Source organism: Chrysochloris asiatica, unplaced genomic scaffold, assembly GCF_000296735.1.
Source record: "Chrysochloris asiatica unplaced genomic scaffold, ChrAsi1.0 scaffold00047, whole genome shotgun sequence".
Classification (NCBI taxonomy): domain Eukaryota; kingdom Metazoa; phylum Chordata; class Mammalia; order Afrosoricida; family Chrysochloridae; genus Chrysochloris; species Chrysochloris asiatica.
The window spans coordinates 17324534-17340712 of NW_006408565.1; the positions used below are offsets into that span (position 1 = coordinate 17324534).

The following is a 16179-nucleotide window of genomic DNA, read 5'->3' on the forward strand; positions in this document are numbered from 1 at the left end:
CTTTATATGCGGTTCAGAGTTCTGGGACCAGCCCCTGAGCCTGCTTGGTCGGGTATTCTGTGTTGTTGTTGGCGGAGCTCTCTGCTATACGTCCACCCGATCTGCCATCTTGTTTGTTCTCTTCGGGCTGTCTTAACTGGCCATCTGGATAGGTCAGATCAACTTTACTCTGCATCTCAGCTCTGCCACTTACCACCTGAATACCTTTTAGAAACTGTCAGCTTTGGGTGGCCAGGATGACTGGAGTGTGTGCTTTGTTGTTGTTGTTATGTGCCGTGGAGTCAGTTCTGACTCATAGCGACCCTGTACAGGGTTTCTGAGGCTGTAAATCATTAGGGAGCAGAAAGCCTCATCTTTCTACTATGGAACAGCTGGTAGTTTCGAACTGCTGACCCTAAGGTTCACAGCCCGATTTGTAACCACTACGCTACCAGAGCTCCTTAGAGTGTGTGCCTGGCACATAGTAAGTGCTCCGTTGGTAGTGAGGATTACCGTTCACACAGCAGCTGTTCCCAGTGGGTAAGCTTTTGGCTGCTAACTGAAAGATTGGTGGTTTAAACCCACCTGTGGTTTAAACTCCCTGAAGAAAGCCCTGACAATCTGCCCCCGTAAACACTACACCTACCTGACAATCTGCCCCAGTAAACACTACACCTAGCTGACAATCTGCCCCCGTAAACACTACACCTAGCTGACAATCTGCCCCCATAAACCTAGAAACCTTATGGAGCAGTTCTCCTCTCTCACCTGGGGTTGCTACAAGTCACAAGCTATTCTCTGGCACCAAATAACAACAAACCTCATTCAACAACCTGGCCTGGGTGAGGCTCTGGAAACACAGGACAAATGACGCATGGTTTCAGTTTCATGCGTTTGTTTACCAAAATGCATTCAGTCGCTCTATATGGACTCGGTGTTGAATTCTATTTCTTGAGTGCTTGCTATGGGCCAGGCATTGTTGCAAGTACTCTTTTGTTTTGTTTTTTAAATGTTTTATTGTGAATTATGTGATAGTTTGCTTGGGAGAACATTAGTTTTACATTCATTCTATCGTATATCATTTCATTGCCATGGTTACAGTCATCAACCAACCAAAGGGTCTACACTACAAACCTACACCCTGGTTGTCATCACACAGCCTCTCTCCCTCTCTGGATCTTAAGTCCCCAGGTGCTCCATCTCTCCACCATCGCTGGCATCACTGCTTCTCTGGGTGGGGTCCCGCTCTACGCTCTTATCCCCTGATGGTCCCAGGGAGCTCCGCTCCTAGACTGAAAAGTTAGTCACTCCCCTCCTTGCTATAAAACATCTACCTTTACATTTCCAACCCTCACAATTAGTCCTGATAATAATTATTCACTATTGTATCACAAGAGACCCGTCTGCATTTCATTTCATCAGCCCCGCCTAGACAGATTGGATACTACTCACTGGAGATTCTACCTTCCTTCATGCCCTCTGCATCTAGGTTCCCTCTTGAAAGCTCATAAGCCAGTCACTTCTTGCCTTTGTAGCCACCCCACACACACACACACACACTTTGGGTAGCCAGTGTCCAAGTTGCCCACCCCTGTGTGCTCTGTGTGTGGAGGGGGTGGGAATGATCCTTGTTGCAAGCACTTTTACATGTAATCGATCACAACCTTATGAGCTCGGTTGAATAAGAGAAGCTAGCAGCTGTCGAGTTGGCTCTGACTCATGGTAACGTTGTGTGCAGCACACTGAAGTGTTGCCCAGCCCTCCAGCACCTTTATGATCATCCATGGTTGTGGCCGCTGTGGATTTGATGGCCTTCCAACCTAAATGGCTCATCTTCCAGCACAGTATTGGACAATATTATGTTAAGACCCATCAGTGTTTCATTAGCTAGTTTTTTGAATGTAGATCAGCAGGCCTTTCTTAGTCTTAGACTGTCTTAGCCTGGAAGCTCCATGAAATGTGTCTACCATAGAGACCCTGCTAATATTTGAAATACCATTGACATAGATTCCAATATTGCAACACCACACAAGTCCCCACAGTACAATAAACTGACACACGGGTGCTGACATGTACTGCTACAGCCCCATTTCATAAAGGAGGAGACTTTGATGGAGAGAGGAGTCTTAGTATGGCTCTGTAGGATAAGCACTGGACTGTAAAATACAAGGCTGGAGGTTCAAGCCTACCTGGCTGCTCCTCGGAAACCCTGTACAGGGTCTGTATGAGTCAGAACCGACTCGACAACACTTCACAGCAACAGTGGTGGAGAGGAAGAGCCCTGGTGGCACAGTGAGTCATGTGCTGGGCTGCTAACCACAAGGTTGGTGGTTCAAACCCATAAGCTGCTCCAAGGAAGGAAGAGGAGGTTGTCTGCTCCTATAAAGATTTCCAGCCTTAGAAACACTAAGTAGTAGTTCACTCTGTCTTGTAGGGTTTCTGTGAGTCAGAATCGGTTCAATGGCAGGAAGGTGTGGGTGGTGAGAGAGGTAACTCGGCCTGTAGTCACACAGCTAGTAGGTAGCAATACTTTAACCAGATTAACAATTACTATTAAAAGCTTCATTAGCAGAGGTGAACCTGACTGCTACGTCTAGTGGGATGTGGTGATGGTGGTGGTAGTTTAGGGGCAGGGTCTTAGGGGCAGCCAGCCCAAATGTGAACCCCCAAGGCTCAAGGCCACCTGGTGGTCCCCAGAGAAAGAGGGCTTGGTCCAAGAGTCCCCGGCTGGGACATTTATAAGAAGTTGCTCTGGGACTACCCTCTCCACCTCCTCCTCAAGCTGGCTCCCTCTTGGTTCCTTCTCGGGTTCCTGCTCTCCTCTTCCCTATCTGTCTCTGCTCCCTGACCCTGTACCTCTCTGAACTTTCTCTCTGACTCCCTTTCCTGCCATCTCCTCCCACACCCCACAGAGGGAGGCATATTTTGCAAGGATACGCCGGGCTCACCAGGTAGGCTAATGCCACGCATGTTGTGAAGTTGGTGTGATGTGGGCATGTCTTGGTTGTGGATGCCCTCAGCCTTGTGCAAGGAAATACCTGGTACTCATGGTGATGTGGGTCTGCATGAGCCCAGACAATACCCAGCAGCCCCCAGGGCAGGCATTGCTATACCTAGTCCTGTGACGTCAGGATTTAGAGCCAGGAGGGCTGTGAGCCACACCACACCTCCCCTCTGTGTGGTCTGCTTCGGGTGCCTGTTGTGTCTGGCCAGAGTGGAGACTGAAGAAGCAGGAAAATGAATTCACTGCTAGTCTTTGCCCATCAGTTTACCCTAGTATTGCCCCCAAGCAGTGCCATTAACCTGTGCAGTGGCCTTGAGTTAACCCCTGTGTGCCAGCCCAGAGAGAGGAGCATGTCTTTGTCCTCAGTCAGTGGGGATCTTTCTGGCTGGGCACTGCCCATGGCGCCAGCCTCGGGTCCTTGGCAGGTCTGAGTTAGTTTGTGCCGCTCCACCCCATCAGAATCGCACATCCTTCTCAGAGGAGCAGTTGCGGGCAGCTGTGGCAACTGGCAGGATCCCAGCGCCCCCAGAGGGCAGGGCCAGAGCCCAGCGGGCATCCCAGGTAACTGAAGGCCTGGCCTGGGAAGGCTATGCCTTGGGCCCCAGGGAGAAGACCTGAGAGTTCAGTCAAAGCAGAGGCACCTTGACCTAGCCACCAGTCCTCCTGGGCTTATCCAGACCCCAACCTGATGCCCAGACCCCTCCATACTGCCCATGAAAAACATTCCAGAACTATAATGGTTTAAGCTGGGGCACAGACCTTATGGAGAGTTAGTCCCAAGGAGTCTTGGCCTCCCCTACCACAAATGCACTGGGGGTGCCTCCAGCCCCTCTGGCCTGAGCTGGGCAGAGCTGCTTCCCTCTCCTTGTGGCCTTCTCCCTATCAGTCAGCTGGGCCCATCCAGGACATCCCACCAGGCCCATGAGGAGAAGACAGTGGTACAGGGCCAAGCATCAGGAAAGTACAGTAGTTAGTGGGTGGGCAGCTGTGGGGGTGGGGGGACAGTGCAGGAACTGGGTTAGCTTAGGATTCTATGACCCTTCTAGCCTGGGGAAAAGCAAGGCCTCACCTGCATCCTCCCTGTCTCCTCCCTGCTCCCTCCCTCCATCTGTCTGTCCTTCCTCTCTGGTCTCCCAGGTGAATGAGGCCCAGAGGCGGATGGATACTGAGATCTGGCAGCTCCTCTCCAGCTTTGCAGCCCCCCCTGCCCCTCCTCCCCAGCCTGCAGCCGCCCTACGAGTAGCTCCACCTTTCTCCTCCTCCTCTTCCTCCTCCTTTTCCTCAGCTTCTCTGCCTTTCTCAGCAGGCTCTCAGGTATGTTCCCAGAATCCCACCAAGACCCTCTGCCCCATGCCACACTTTTCTGAGTCCAGCTGTTTCTGAACCTACTTCACCGCTTCTTCTATTCCTGCACAAGACATGGATCATTTACTTCAACGAAATCAGCCACTGCCCAAGTCAATTACACTGTTTGCATGTTTAAAAATACACATGGAAATAGCCATTAGATACGAAAGCATTCACAGTGTGCTGTGAAAAATCATCCTGAGATCGATAAGAGGGCTACAGACGTAAGGAGATGCCAATCATGAAGAAATGCCACCCTGTCCAATGAGATCAGTTGGGAGGGTCAAGGCCCTGAGAGGGGAAGCGAGCTGTCCAAGAATGGGGCCAAAATCTGAGCTCTGGGGTGGGGGTGCTTTCCCTCTGCCCTACCACTGGGTGTCCCTCTAGCCTGTTTCTACCCCATCTCTACCCTCTTGGCCCCCACACACTCTCCTCAGCTCTTACCTCCTGTCCTTCTATTCTAGTTCTCTCTCTCCTACGAGGGCTTCTCTTTGCTTCCAGAAAACCTCTATTATTGGCAGCTACCCAGGGTCTTCCTGGGGAACAAGGTAATAGGGAGTTGGTGGGTGCATGAGGTCGTAGAATCCTAAGATAGCTGCAGTTCCTTTGTCAGAGTGCCTTCTGATGCAGATGGATAGACAGACGGAGGTCTGGAGAGAAGGGTCTGTGTTCAGATCTAAATCAAGCTGCAGTTAAGCCCAGCTCATTTGCTCGGTGCTTACCCTTCAGCTGGCTCCTGGCTTCTGGTCTCACCTAGAAAGATCTCCCCAGCACCTCTTTGAACTTTATTTACCCTGAGCCCACATCAGTGGCTCAGCTCCAAGTAACTCATTCTTTTCCTCCACAAAGCATTAAGCACTTAGTGTCTGCTGCATTTATGCATATGCAGAAGAGGTCAAAGGCCTCCCAGAGCTCAGAGAGCCTTAGTCTCACTTGGGTCCTGGTATGGTGCTATAGGATAAGCACTGGACCATAGGGTCACTATGATTTGGCACTTATCAGCAATAGCAATCATCTTGGGCATTAGTTTTACTATTAGCACCTACACTGGTTTTAGTATTAATATTATTGATTGTTTTCGTTGTTCTGTGCCGACCCATAGCGACCCTGTACAGGGTTTCCAAGGCTGTGAATCTTTACGGGAGCAGAAGGCCTCATCTTTCTCTCATGGAACAGCTGGTAGTTTCAAACAGCTGACCTTAATGTTCGCAGCCCAATTCGTAACCACTATGCTACCAGAGCTCCTTAATATTAATAGCATTTCCATTTTATTCCAAAAATGATTTGTGTGCCACTAAGAAAACTCACATGATATGCAAGAAAATACCATTCAGAGAAGTAAACTAAGACAGTGAAAGATTTGCTCAGGTGGAGGGTGGAGCTGAGAATAATAAGAAATTACCAAGTGTCAAGCTGAGTTACCTATCCAGTTAATGCTCACTATACCCCACAAGAGAAAAAGTGGGGCTCAGAGAGGTTAAGCAACTTTCCCAAGGCTACACAGCCAGTAAAGTTGGAAGTTGGATCTGGGTCTTTCAAACTACAGAGACCGCCAGCTCGCTTAGCCACTATGCTGTACACACCTGCAACTTGTTAGCAGGTTGTCCTCGGAAGTGGCAGTGAGCAAACAGGAAAATAGTGGTTTCCTGGTTATTTGGCCATACTCCATGAGCATGTTATGTCAGTAGGGTTTCAATAAATGCGTACCAACAGAACGAACAAATGCCTGGTATAGTGGTGGTTTTGATCTGAGCACCACCCTGGGGGCAGAGGACAGACGGGGGTGGGGGGGCATTGGGGGGGCAGGGAAGTCCTGAAGGGCAGAGCTTGGACCTTGTCCACCACCGGCAAGCCTGAGGACTTTTCTGGTCCTTCATGAACAACTGAAAACTCAAGCACAGCTGGCTTTTTTGCAACAAAGACTAGACCGGTTCCTGTAACTACAAAGTCCAAGGACTTTGGTAGCCGGCATGAGTGGACCCAGGGGCTCATTTGGACATTATCTTGCTTGGCATTCTTCTCTGACTTTCCACACTATTAGCTTACAGTTGGATAGAAAAGGGCGTTTCTCCGTTTTGGCAGAGATCACAGACGTGCCAGCAGTGAGTCCTCTTGGAAGCCCTGCTTCACACGTCCACCCTTGATGGTGCTGGAGGGAGGGCCTGGCTCATGTCCCCACTGTGGAACGGGAGGCAGTGTTCTCTAGCCACATGGCCTGCATGTGGGGAAGAGTCGTTCTTTAAATGAAACCAAGGAGTTGGTGGGAATATGAGGGGCACAGAATCCTAAACTATCAGAAATTCCTTTGTCAGAGCACTTTATGACGCAGATGGGTCGACAGAGGCCTGGAGCGCAGCTGGATGGATGGGAGGTGAATAAAGTTCGCCCATCTTGGAAGTGGACCATCAATCCCAAGCCTGTGACTCAGCCTCCCCATTTCTTCTGTGTGCTTTAGGAGAAATTCCTTAACATGAAAAGGAACTTGGAGCTTGTTTCAGACAGTGGTGGTGGTGTGCCGTGGAGTCATTTCCGACTCACAGCGACCCTGCATAGGGCTTCTGAAGCTGTAAATCTTATGGGTGCAGAAAGCCTCACCTTTCTCCTGCAGAACAGCTGGTAGTTTCAAACTGCTGACCTTGAGGCTAGTAGCCCAACATGTAACCACTACGCTAGGACTCTTTACTGTGCCTGATTGGCTGTTTACTAGATAGCCTCTATGGGTGGGAGCCAGCACAGGTACAATAAAGGCCTCACCTGTATAGACAGCTCCCCCTAGTTCAGAGGATGACAGAGTAAGTCTGTGACCTCTGGCTTTGCTTTCTTGCAGGTGGCAGCATATGGCGGGAAGCTTCGCTACACCCTCTCCTACACAGCTGGAGCTCAGGGCAGCCCGCTCTCTGACCCCGATGTCCAGATCACGGTGAGCAGCAGCTCTGAGCTCCTTGGTCAGAGGGCAAGGTGGGAGCCAGGGTATCAGCCCTTTCAGCCCAGGCTGTCCATGACCTCCACTGCCTGACTGGGTGTTCCATAGACAGAGGCCAGGCTGCCAGTATAGAGGGCAGTGTGCACAGTCCTGTCTCCTCTGGTCACATGGACCTGGGAAGCTGGCTGTTACAGGGAGGCTGGGACTGATGGGTGACAGTGGGGTTCCCCTCCCAATCCGAATCCTGTCTCCCCAGGGCAACAACATTATGCTGGTGGCCTCCCAGCCAGCACTGCAAGGCCCCGAGAGGAAGAGTTACGAGATTGTGTTCCAAGAGGTGAGGTTCCCTCACTGGGCACTCTCTGCCCTGTCCCCCACCCTGATGCAGAGTATGGCTTTGAGTCCACTCCCCCTGCCTCTCACTGCCCTGTCTTTACCTCCTAGTCCTTGGGCAGTACCTGGAAAGCAGGGATGGGGGAGCACACAGGAGCATCTTGCAAAGCCTGATGCTCCTCCCTGACGTTTACATCCCCCACCCAGGAATTCTGGCGCCGGCCTGACGGCCAGCCAGCCACCCGAGAGCACCTTCTGATGGCTCTGGCAGACCTGGATGAACTGCTGGTCCGGGCCACGTTCTCCTCCATGCCTCTGGCCGCCAGCATCAGTGCAGTCAGCCTGGAAGTGGCTCAGCCAGGACCCTCAATCGGCCCCCGAGCCCTGGAGGTGGAAGAGTGCCGCTGTCCACCAGGCTATGTGGGCTCCTCCTGCCAGGTGAGTGCCTAGCAACCCAACCACCTGTGTTCTGCCCAACACCCTGACGAACTGGCGTTTCCTCAGCTCGTGAGCGCTGTCAAACTGAAGTGACCACCTGGTTTGCATTATCTCATTGAGTCTTCCCAACAGCCCTCAGCGATATGTAATTAACCCCATAACAAAAATGAAAATAGAGGTGCTGAGGGGTGAGTGACTTACCCAGGGGCATGCAGCTCCCGTGTGGTAGAAACTAGTGTGAACCAGGGTCTGATGGGCTCCAGAGCCTTTTATGTCCTGAATCACTAGGTGGTCCTGCCTCGTGTTCCAGGCTGCCATGCTCATGCCCTGGTGCCCACCAGAGTCAGGGAGGCAGCAGGGTGTGGAAATGAGAGGGCAACAGCATGGAGCAAGTTCAGGCAGGAGACAGAGAAGAAAAAGCTCGGGGGGAGGAGGAGCCTGTTGGGGAACAGCACCTGGAAAGTCAGGGAGGACCTGACCTCAATCAGTATCAGTAGGAAACGGAAGCTGCTAAGGGAGTAACGCAATGTAAGTTGGATTCCAGGAAAATTCATCTAATGGTAGTGAATTGGCTGGGTTGGGTGGGAACGGGGGTAGGAGTGGGCTGTCAGGTGAAGAGAAGGCATCTCTAGAGCTGCTTGGCTGGAGACCATGAACACAAGGGCACAGCCAACCCCCCGGGCTCATGGCAGGTGCCCAAGGTAACAACTGATGCATGAATGTGGAAATGAGAAAAGGAAAAATCATGAGAGGAAGGTGGGATAGCAAGGCGGGAGAAGGCCTGAAATACCAGGTAGGCATTTGGGAGATCAGGTATAAGGCCCAGCAAGCTTCCTATCTTGGGATTCCCCAGTAGGTAGTCTTCACCTATGGAATTTGACCTCCGTACACCTTTTCTGTCGTCTTGAGAATTTCAACCCCAAATAAATGACTTTTCCCATCCCTCCAAGTTGTAAAATGTAAGACATCCTGAAGGTGTAGCCCTGGGGGAAGCCAGGAATTTCTGGTGGACATTTTGCATCAAAGCAAAACAGATTTCTAAACATCCTTTGAGATGATTGGCAGAGGAGAGAGAGATTTTGAAGAAGGGGTAGTGAGTAGAAATTGTTTTCAGAAGCCATTACTACTCATTTAGAAGCTGCAGAAAGTTCCTCTGTTTTGTCTGTTCTGTCTCTGTCACTTTGCCCTAAGGATCTTCCAAATCTAAGCGTCCCAAATTTAGGTTGCCTGAACCTTTTTCCCTTTAGGGTTAAGATTTTCAATAGACACCCTTTCTGCCAGGAGGATTTTTTAAGAACTAAGGCCCTGGGTTGGGGAAGGATTTCCCATTAATTATAACTTACTGTTTTGCTAAATTCAGAGTGGCCAGAGAGGGCAGGCAAAATGGGGCAGACATTCCCCTGACTCTGGGTGGGATTATTGCAAGGGCATATGGGGCGCAGGACTGGACCAAGGATTTCCCCTCCAAAAGCCAGTGGACTCCAGACTGAAATGTCCAATCAGAATTCATGTTGATGAGGGTGGGGATTGTGGGTCTGCTTGGAGACCAGCCTTTCTCTTTGCCCCCTAGGACTGTGCCTCAGGCTACACCCGCACGGGGAGTGGGCTCTACCTTGGGCACTGCGAGCTGTGTGAATGCAACGGTCATTCGGATCTGTGCCACCCAGAGACCGGGGCCTGCTCGGTGAGATGCAAACAGGGCCAGGGATGGGGGGCAAACTCAACTGGACCTGGGGTGGGGCATAGGGCTGCGTATGGGATAGGGAGAGGGGGCCTTAGAGAGCTAATCCTAGAGCCAGGGGCAAGGCTGTGGGCATGGCCTTGTGAGAATGAAGTCTCTGTGTCAACTGAGTGTGTGGGCATGGGGGCGGGGGTGGGGGCAACAGAGCTATTGAATCCCATCTTTCTAATAGAAAGAACAAGGAGTTCTGGTGACACTGGGTTAGGTGTTAAACTGCTAATGAGAAAGTCAGTGGTTCAAACCCACCAACCACTCCTTGGAGATAAGACTAGGCAATCTGCTTCTATGAAGATTGGAAATCCTCTGGGACAGTTCTAAACTTTCCTTCAGGGTTACTATGAGTCAGACTTTACTTGACAGGAACAATTAATGAATTATCATAACTTAGTCTTATTTCTTGGAGTCTTGGTGTGGCGCTGTAGGATAAGCACTCAACTGCAGTGTTGGTTTGAACTGCAACGTCAGCAGTTCAAATCTACCAGCCGCTCCTTGGAAACCCTATATAGAGTCATTGTGAGTTGGAACAGACTCAATGACACTTAACAATAACAACAACAATACCCCTTGAGATGCTTTCTAAGCAAAGCAATAAAAGGAACACAAAAATGAAAATGAAAAAAATTTTTTTAAAAAAGATTGCTAGCCTTGGAAACCCTGTGAAGCCATTCTACTCTATTCTATATGGTCGCTAAGCGTTGGAATCTACTTAATGGCAGTTGTTAAGTGCCCTCAAGTCGGTTCTGACTCATAGTGACCCTGTGTAGGGTTTCCGAGGAGTGGCTGTTGGGTGTGAACTGTCTGCCTTGTAGTTAGCAGACCAGTGCTTATCCTTCAGTGATGACAGTAGGTTAATATAAAGAAAACAGGTACCTGCTGTTTCTCATCACCAAAGTGACACATGTTTTCTGAGGAGGAGTCAGATTACAGAGATAACCCTACCACCATGAGATCGTCACTGTCAGCATCAGAGTGAGACAGACATTTATACATGTTGGTATGTTTTTTCATTTCAAAAAGATTCCTGGGATAATCCTGCTTGGTCAACTTTTTGCACTTACTAGTTCCCAACTAGCTTCGTTTATCATTAGGCCTTTTTTATACCTGGACTTTGCCAAGTGGTGTGTGCATAGTCCTGGGTATGTGCATAGTCCTGGGTACGTGCTCAGGTGTGGCTCAGGTAGTCGCAGAGCTACCAACTAATCCCAAGCCAGAAACCTGCTATGGTCATAAAATAAACATGACAGTCTTCGGAGGGGAATATAAAAGCACACATATTTTGTATGATGAAGTATGTATTTTTAAAGCTTTACCCCCATATACCAAGGTGTGAATAGAAGAAATGCAATCAACACCATCCTTTTGGATAACTGCTTGAGTGAATGTACTTTATTTGCTTATCCGGTTTATATATACATACATAATATATAATATACACACACACACATACATACATGTTGTTATGAAGTGCCGTTGAGTCGTTTCCAACTCATAGCGACACTGTATAGAGTTTCCATAGAACGACTGGTGAATTTGAGCCGCTGACCTTGCAGTTCAAACCAACCTTGCAGTCCATAGCCCACTGCTTATCCTACAACACCACACCAGGATTCCTACACATATATATACTGGAGAAATTACCACTTATGTATCACTTTGTCGTACTGTGGAGGTTAACATGTTGCTGTGATTCTGGAAGCTATGCCATAGGCATTTTAAATGCCAGCAGGGTCGCCATGGTGAGCAATTGATGAGTGAATATGAATATGAAGTAAATATCGCAGTTTCAACTGAGCTTCTAGACTAAGACTAGGAAGAAGGAGAAACAGACTACTTCTTGAATATTTGAATATTTAGTCACTGACAATCCTGTGAATAGCATTGGAACACTGTCAGCACCAGATTATTGAGTATTGAAACATGATGACCAGCACCAGAATATTTTCAGATCTAGTGCCGGAAAATGAGCCCTTCAGATTGGAAGGCACTCAAAATGCTTCTTGAGAAAAGCTTCCTCTTCAAAGTAGAATTGACTGTGGTGATGTGAATGTAGTAAAGCCTTCCAGACCTTCATTTGCTGATGGAGCACAACTCAAAATGAAGAGAAAGAGCTGTAATCAGCCATTAATAATCGGGAACATGGAACGTGCAAAGTATGAATGTAGGATAATTGGAAGCTGTTAAAAATGAAATGGAACACATAGACATTGATATCCTAGACATTAGTGAGCAGAAATGGACTGGCATTGGCCATTTTCAATCTGACAGTCGCATGGTTTACTATGCCTAGAGTGACAAATTGAAGAGGAATGGCATCGCATTCATCATCAAAAAGAACATTTCAAGATCTGTCTTAAAATACAGCGCTGCCTGTGATAGGATATACGCCTACAAGGAAGGCAAATTAGTACAAATATTCTTCAGATTTACACACCAACCACTTAAGCCAATGATGTTGAAATTGAAGAAGTCTACTAATTTCTTCTGTCTGAAATTGATCAAACATGCAATCAAGGTGTATTGATAATTACTGGTGATTGGAATACAAAGGACCAGTGATTTGAAAATATGCCCTTGGTGATAGAAACCAATGACTTCTTCATTGCAAATACCCTTTTTAAACAAGATAAAAGATGGCTATACACATGGACCTCATTAGATGGAATACACAGAAATCAGATTGACTACATCTGTGGAAAGAGATGCTGGAAAAGTTCAATATCATCAGCCATACAAGGCTAAGGGCAGACTGTGGAACAGACCATCAATTGCTCATATGTGAATTCAGGTTGAAGCTGAAGAAAATTAAAACAAATCCAGAAAAGCCAAAATATGTCCTTGAATATATATATCCCACCTGAATTTAGAGAGCATCTTAAGGACATATTGGATGCTTTAGACACTAATGACCAAAGACCAGAGAAGCTGTGGGATGACATTAAGAACATCATATAGCAAGAAAGCAAAAGGTCATTAAGAAGATACAAAAGAAGGGAAAGACCAAATGAAGATCAGAAGACACTCTAAAACTTGCCCTCCAGTGTAGAGATGCTAAAGCAAATGGAAGAAATGAGGAGGTAAAAGAGCAGAATAGAAAATTTCAAAGGGCAGCTCAAGAAGACAAAGTCAAATATTATAACGAAATGTGTGAAGACCTGGAGTCAGAAAACTAAAAGGGAAGAACATACTGAGCATTTCTCAAACTGAGGGAATTGAAGAAAAAAATTACACTTCAACTTGCAATATTGAAAAATTCTATGGGCAAAATATTGAATGATGCTGAAAGCATTAAAAGAAGATGGAAAAAGGAGGGGAGTGGTTGCCTTTGCAGTCCAGGAGCAGAGGTCCCTGGGACCATCAAGGGAGAAGAGTAGAATGCAGGACCCTACCCAGAGAAATAGTGATGCCAGGAATGGAGGCAGAGATGACGTGGCGAGATGGAGCAGCTGGGAACTCTAGACCCAGAGACAGAGAGGGGCTGTGTGCTGACAACCGGGGGGCAGGCTTGAAGGGTATACCTTTTGGTTGGTTGATGATGTATGGAGGGGATGGTAACCATGGCAATGAAACAATATAGGATAGGATGAATGTAAAGCTAATGTTCTCCCATGTAAACTATCACATAATTTACAATAAAACATTAAAAAAAAAAAAAAAAGACAGAGAAAAAGATGGAAGACATACATAGTCATTGTACCAAAAGAAATGGTGTATGTTTAACCATTTCAAGAGGTAGCATATGATTTAGAGCCAGTGGTACTAAAGGAAGAAGTCCAAAGCATTGGTAAAGAACAAGGCTCCAGGAATTAATGGAATACAAATTGAAATCTTTCAACAAACTTAGGCAACCCTTGAGGCACTCACTCATGTATGCCAAGAATTTTGGAAGTACCTGGTCCACTGATTGAAAGGAATACATGTTTGTGCCCATTCCAAAGAGAGGTGACCCAATAGATGCTGAAATCATTGGACCATACCATTAATATCTCATACAAGTAAAATTTTGCTAAAAACAATTCATAAACAGCTGCAGAAGTACATTAACAGGGAACTTCCAGAGGTTCAAACTGGCTTCAGATGAGGTTGTGCAATGAGGGATATCATTGCTGACATCAGATAGATCTTGCCTGAAAGCAGAGAATACCAAAAAGATGTTTACCTGTGGTGTATTGACTACATAAAAGCTTTCAGTTGAGTGGATCATGACAAGGTATGGGAAATATTGTAGAGAGTGAGTATTCCAGAACACTTAATTGTGTTCATGAGGAACCTGTCCATAGACCAAGAGGCAGTTGTTCATATAGAACAAGAGACCCCCTTCCAAGACTGAGACTCAAGGGGAATACATGAACAGGCATGTGGTCTGGCTGGTGACCACGTTGGTCACTGATAAGAGGAAGAGGGGGAAAAACAGCAATGAAGTTGCACGCTAAGCCTGACCACATTCATTAGATCCCTGTTAACCCGGGTGGAGACCTGGATGGCCTGGACCCAGAGGCAGTGACATGGCCACAGAGGACCAGAGCAGAGAGTGAAGCATCCAGCTGATATGAAGTGAGGGGAGATGCACAAGATGCAGATAGTACCTACTTGACCTGGCTTTGATGGTTGGAGGATCAGAACTTGACTAGAAGAAGAAAGAAGGGTGGGGGATAGTAACCTGCTACAATTTGATGAACTTTACCTATACTATGGATGTAGTAGTTCAAAAGGAACAACTCTTTACAGTGAGGATCACTCCCACCCCCTTGGTACACAAGGTTGACAGGGAAGAGCAACTTAGACATTGGCTACCCAAAATGGGGGGCCTATAAAGGCAAGAAGTGACTGGGTTACAAGCTTTCAAGAGGGAACCTAGTTCCAGACGGGGCAGGGGAAGGTGGAATCACCACTGAATGATTTACAATCTGTTCGGACCGGGCTGGCGAAAGGAAATGGGGATAAAACTTGTGGTACAATAGTGAATAATTGCCATTAGGACTGACTGTGAGGGTAGGAAATATAGAGGTAGATGTTTTTTGACAAAAGGAGGAGAGTGATAGATTTTGCAGCCCAGGAGTGGAGGTCCCTGGGACCATCAAGGGAGAAGAATGGCAGGCCACACATTGGTGAGGTGAAGTGTTCCAGAGTGAGTTTTAGAAGTTTTAAAAGATGAAAGGAGATGCGGATCGGTCTCTTGTGATACAATAGTGAATAATTGTTTTCAGGACTGACTGTGAGGGTTGGAAATGTAAAGGTAGACATTTTGTAGCAAAAGAAGGGAAGTGATTGACTTTGCAGTCTAGGAGCGGAGATCCCTGGGACCATCAAGGGAGAAGAGCGGAGAGTGGGACCCTACCCAGAGAGGCAGTAATGCCAGGGATGGAGTGGCAGGGGACACGGGACTCAGTGAGGGAGAAGGACTGTGTGCTGGCGGATGGGAGGCGGGCCTGTGTGGTGTACCCTTTGGTTATTTGATGATGCATGGAGGGGATTGTAATGATTGCAATGAAACGAAATACGATAGGATGAGTGTAAAGCTGATGTTCTCCCGTGTATACCTCACAATAAAAACTTTAAAAAATAAAAATAAAAAAGATCCTTGTGGATCCTCTTCTGCGACCCCCACTTATTATATGATTACAAATTAAGGACCCAGTACAGTTCAGTATATTGGAAGGTGTTGGGAGCAGCTGACTGGGGGATAGTTTAACCAAAGGATTGCAACTGAACAGTTGTTCCAAGTTAAAGTCTCCCACACCCCAGGAAGGCCTCACTGGTCTGGGAATTTGCAAGGTCTTTCCTTGTATTTAACTGTGTCCTTCGGCTCAGCCTGCACAGCATTCTAGCCTCCCTATCTATCTCTATTTCCCTAACAACTACATTCTTCTGATAAAGTCCCCCTTACTGCATGCATCAAAACACCAGATGTTATTCTTTTCCCTGCCCCCAAGCACCTCCCCTTAGCTGTGTATAAAATAAACTTGCTACCTAGGTCTGTGTTGCAGTATCTCCACCAAAGTGTCCCACCTGGTCCCAACTATTCTATTTAAAAAAAAGAGAGAGAGAACTCTGAATAGTTTAAAATCAGGAAAGGTGTGTGCCAGGGTTGCAGTCTTTCACCATACTTATTCAGTCTATATGCTGAGCAAATAATCCAAGAAGCTGGATTATATGAAGAAGAATGTGGCATCAGAATTGGAGGAAGACTCTTTAACAGTCTTTGTTATGCAGATGATACCTTGCTTGCTGAAAGTACAGAGGACTTAAAATACTTAGAAGATCCAAGACCACAGCCTTTGGTTTGGTTGCATCTCAATGTAAAGAAAACACAAATCCTCACCATTGGACCAATAAATAATATCATGGTAAATGGAGAAAAGAATGATGTTATCAAAGACTTCATTTTGCTCGGATCAACATTTATGGAAGCAGCAG

General features: G+C 47.3%; 1 protein-coding gene across 1 annotated transcript in view; it reads left to right on the forward strand.

Moving 5' to 3' along the window:
* The window catches only part of HSPG2 (heparan sulfate proteoglycan 2), a 106159-nt gene that overhangs the window by 47390 nt on the left and 42590 nt on the right, over nucleotides 1-16179 (forward strand). The window contains exons 36-39 of the mRNA XM_006862403.1: nucleotides 7158-7250; nucleotides 7510-7590; nucleotides 7794-8024; nucleotides 9595-9708. Coding sequence (XP_006862465.1) covers nucleotides 7158-7250; nucleotides 7510-7590; nucleotides 7794-8024; nucleotides 9595-9708 — 519 coding nt within the window. The remainder of the gene's footprint in view (nucleotides 1-7157; nucleotides 7251-7509; nucleotides 7591-7793; nucleotides 8025-9594; nucleotides 9709-16179) is intronic.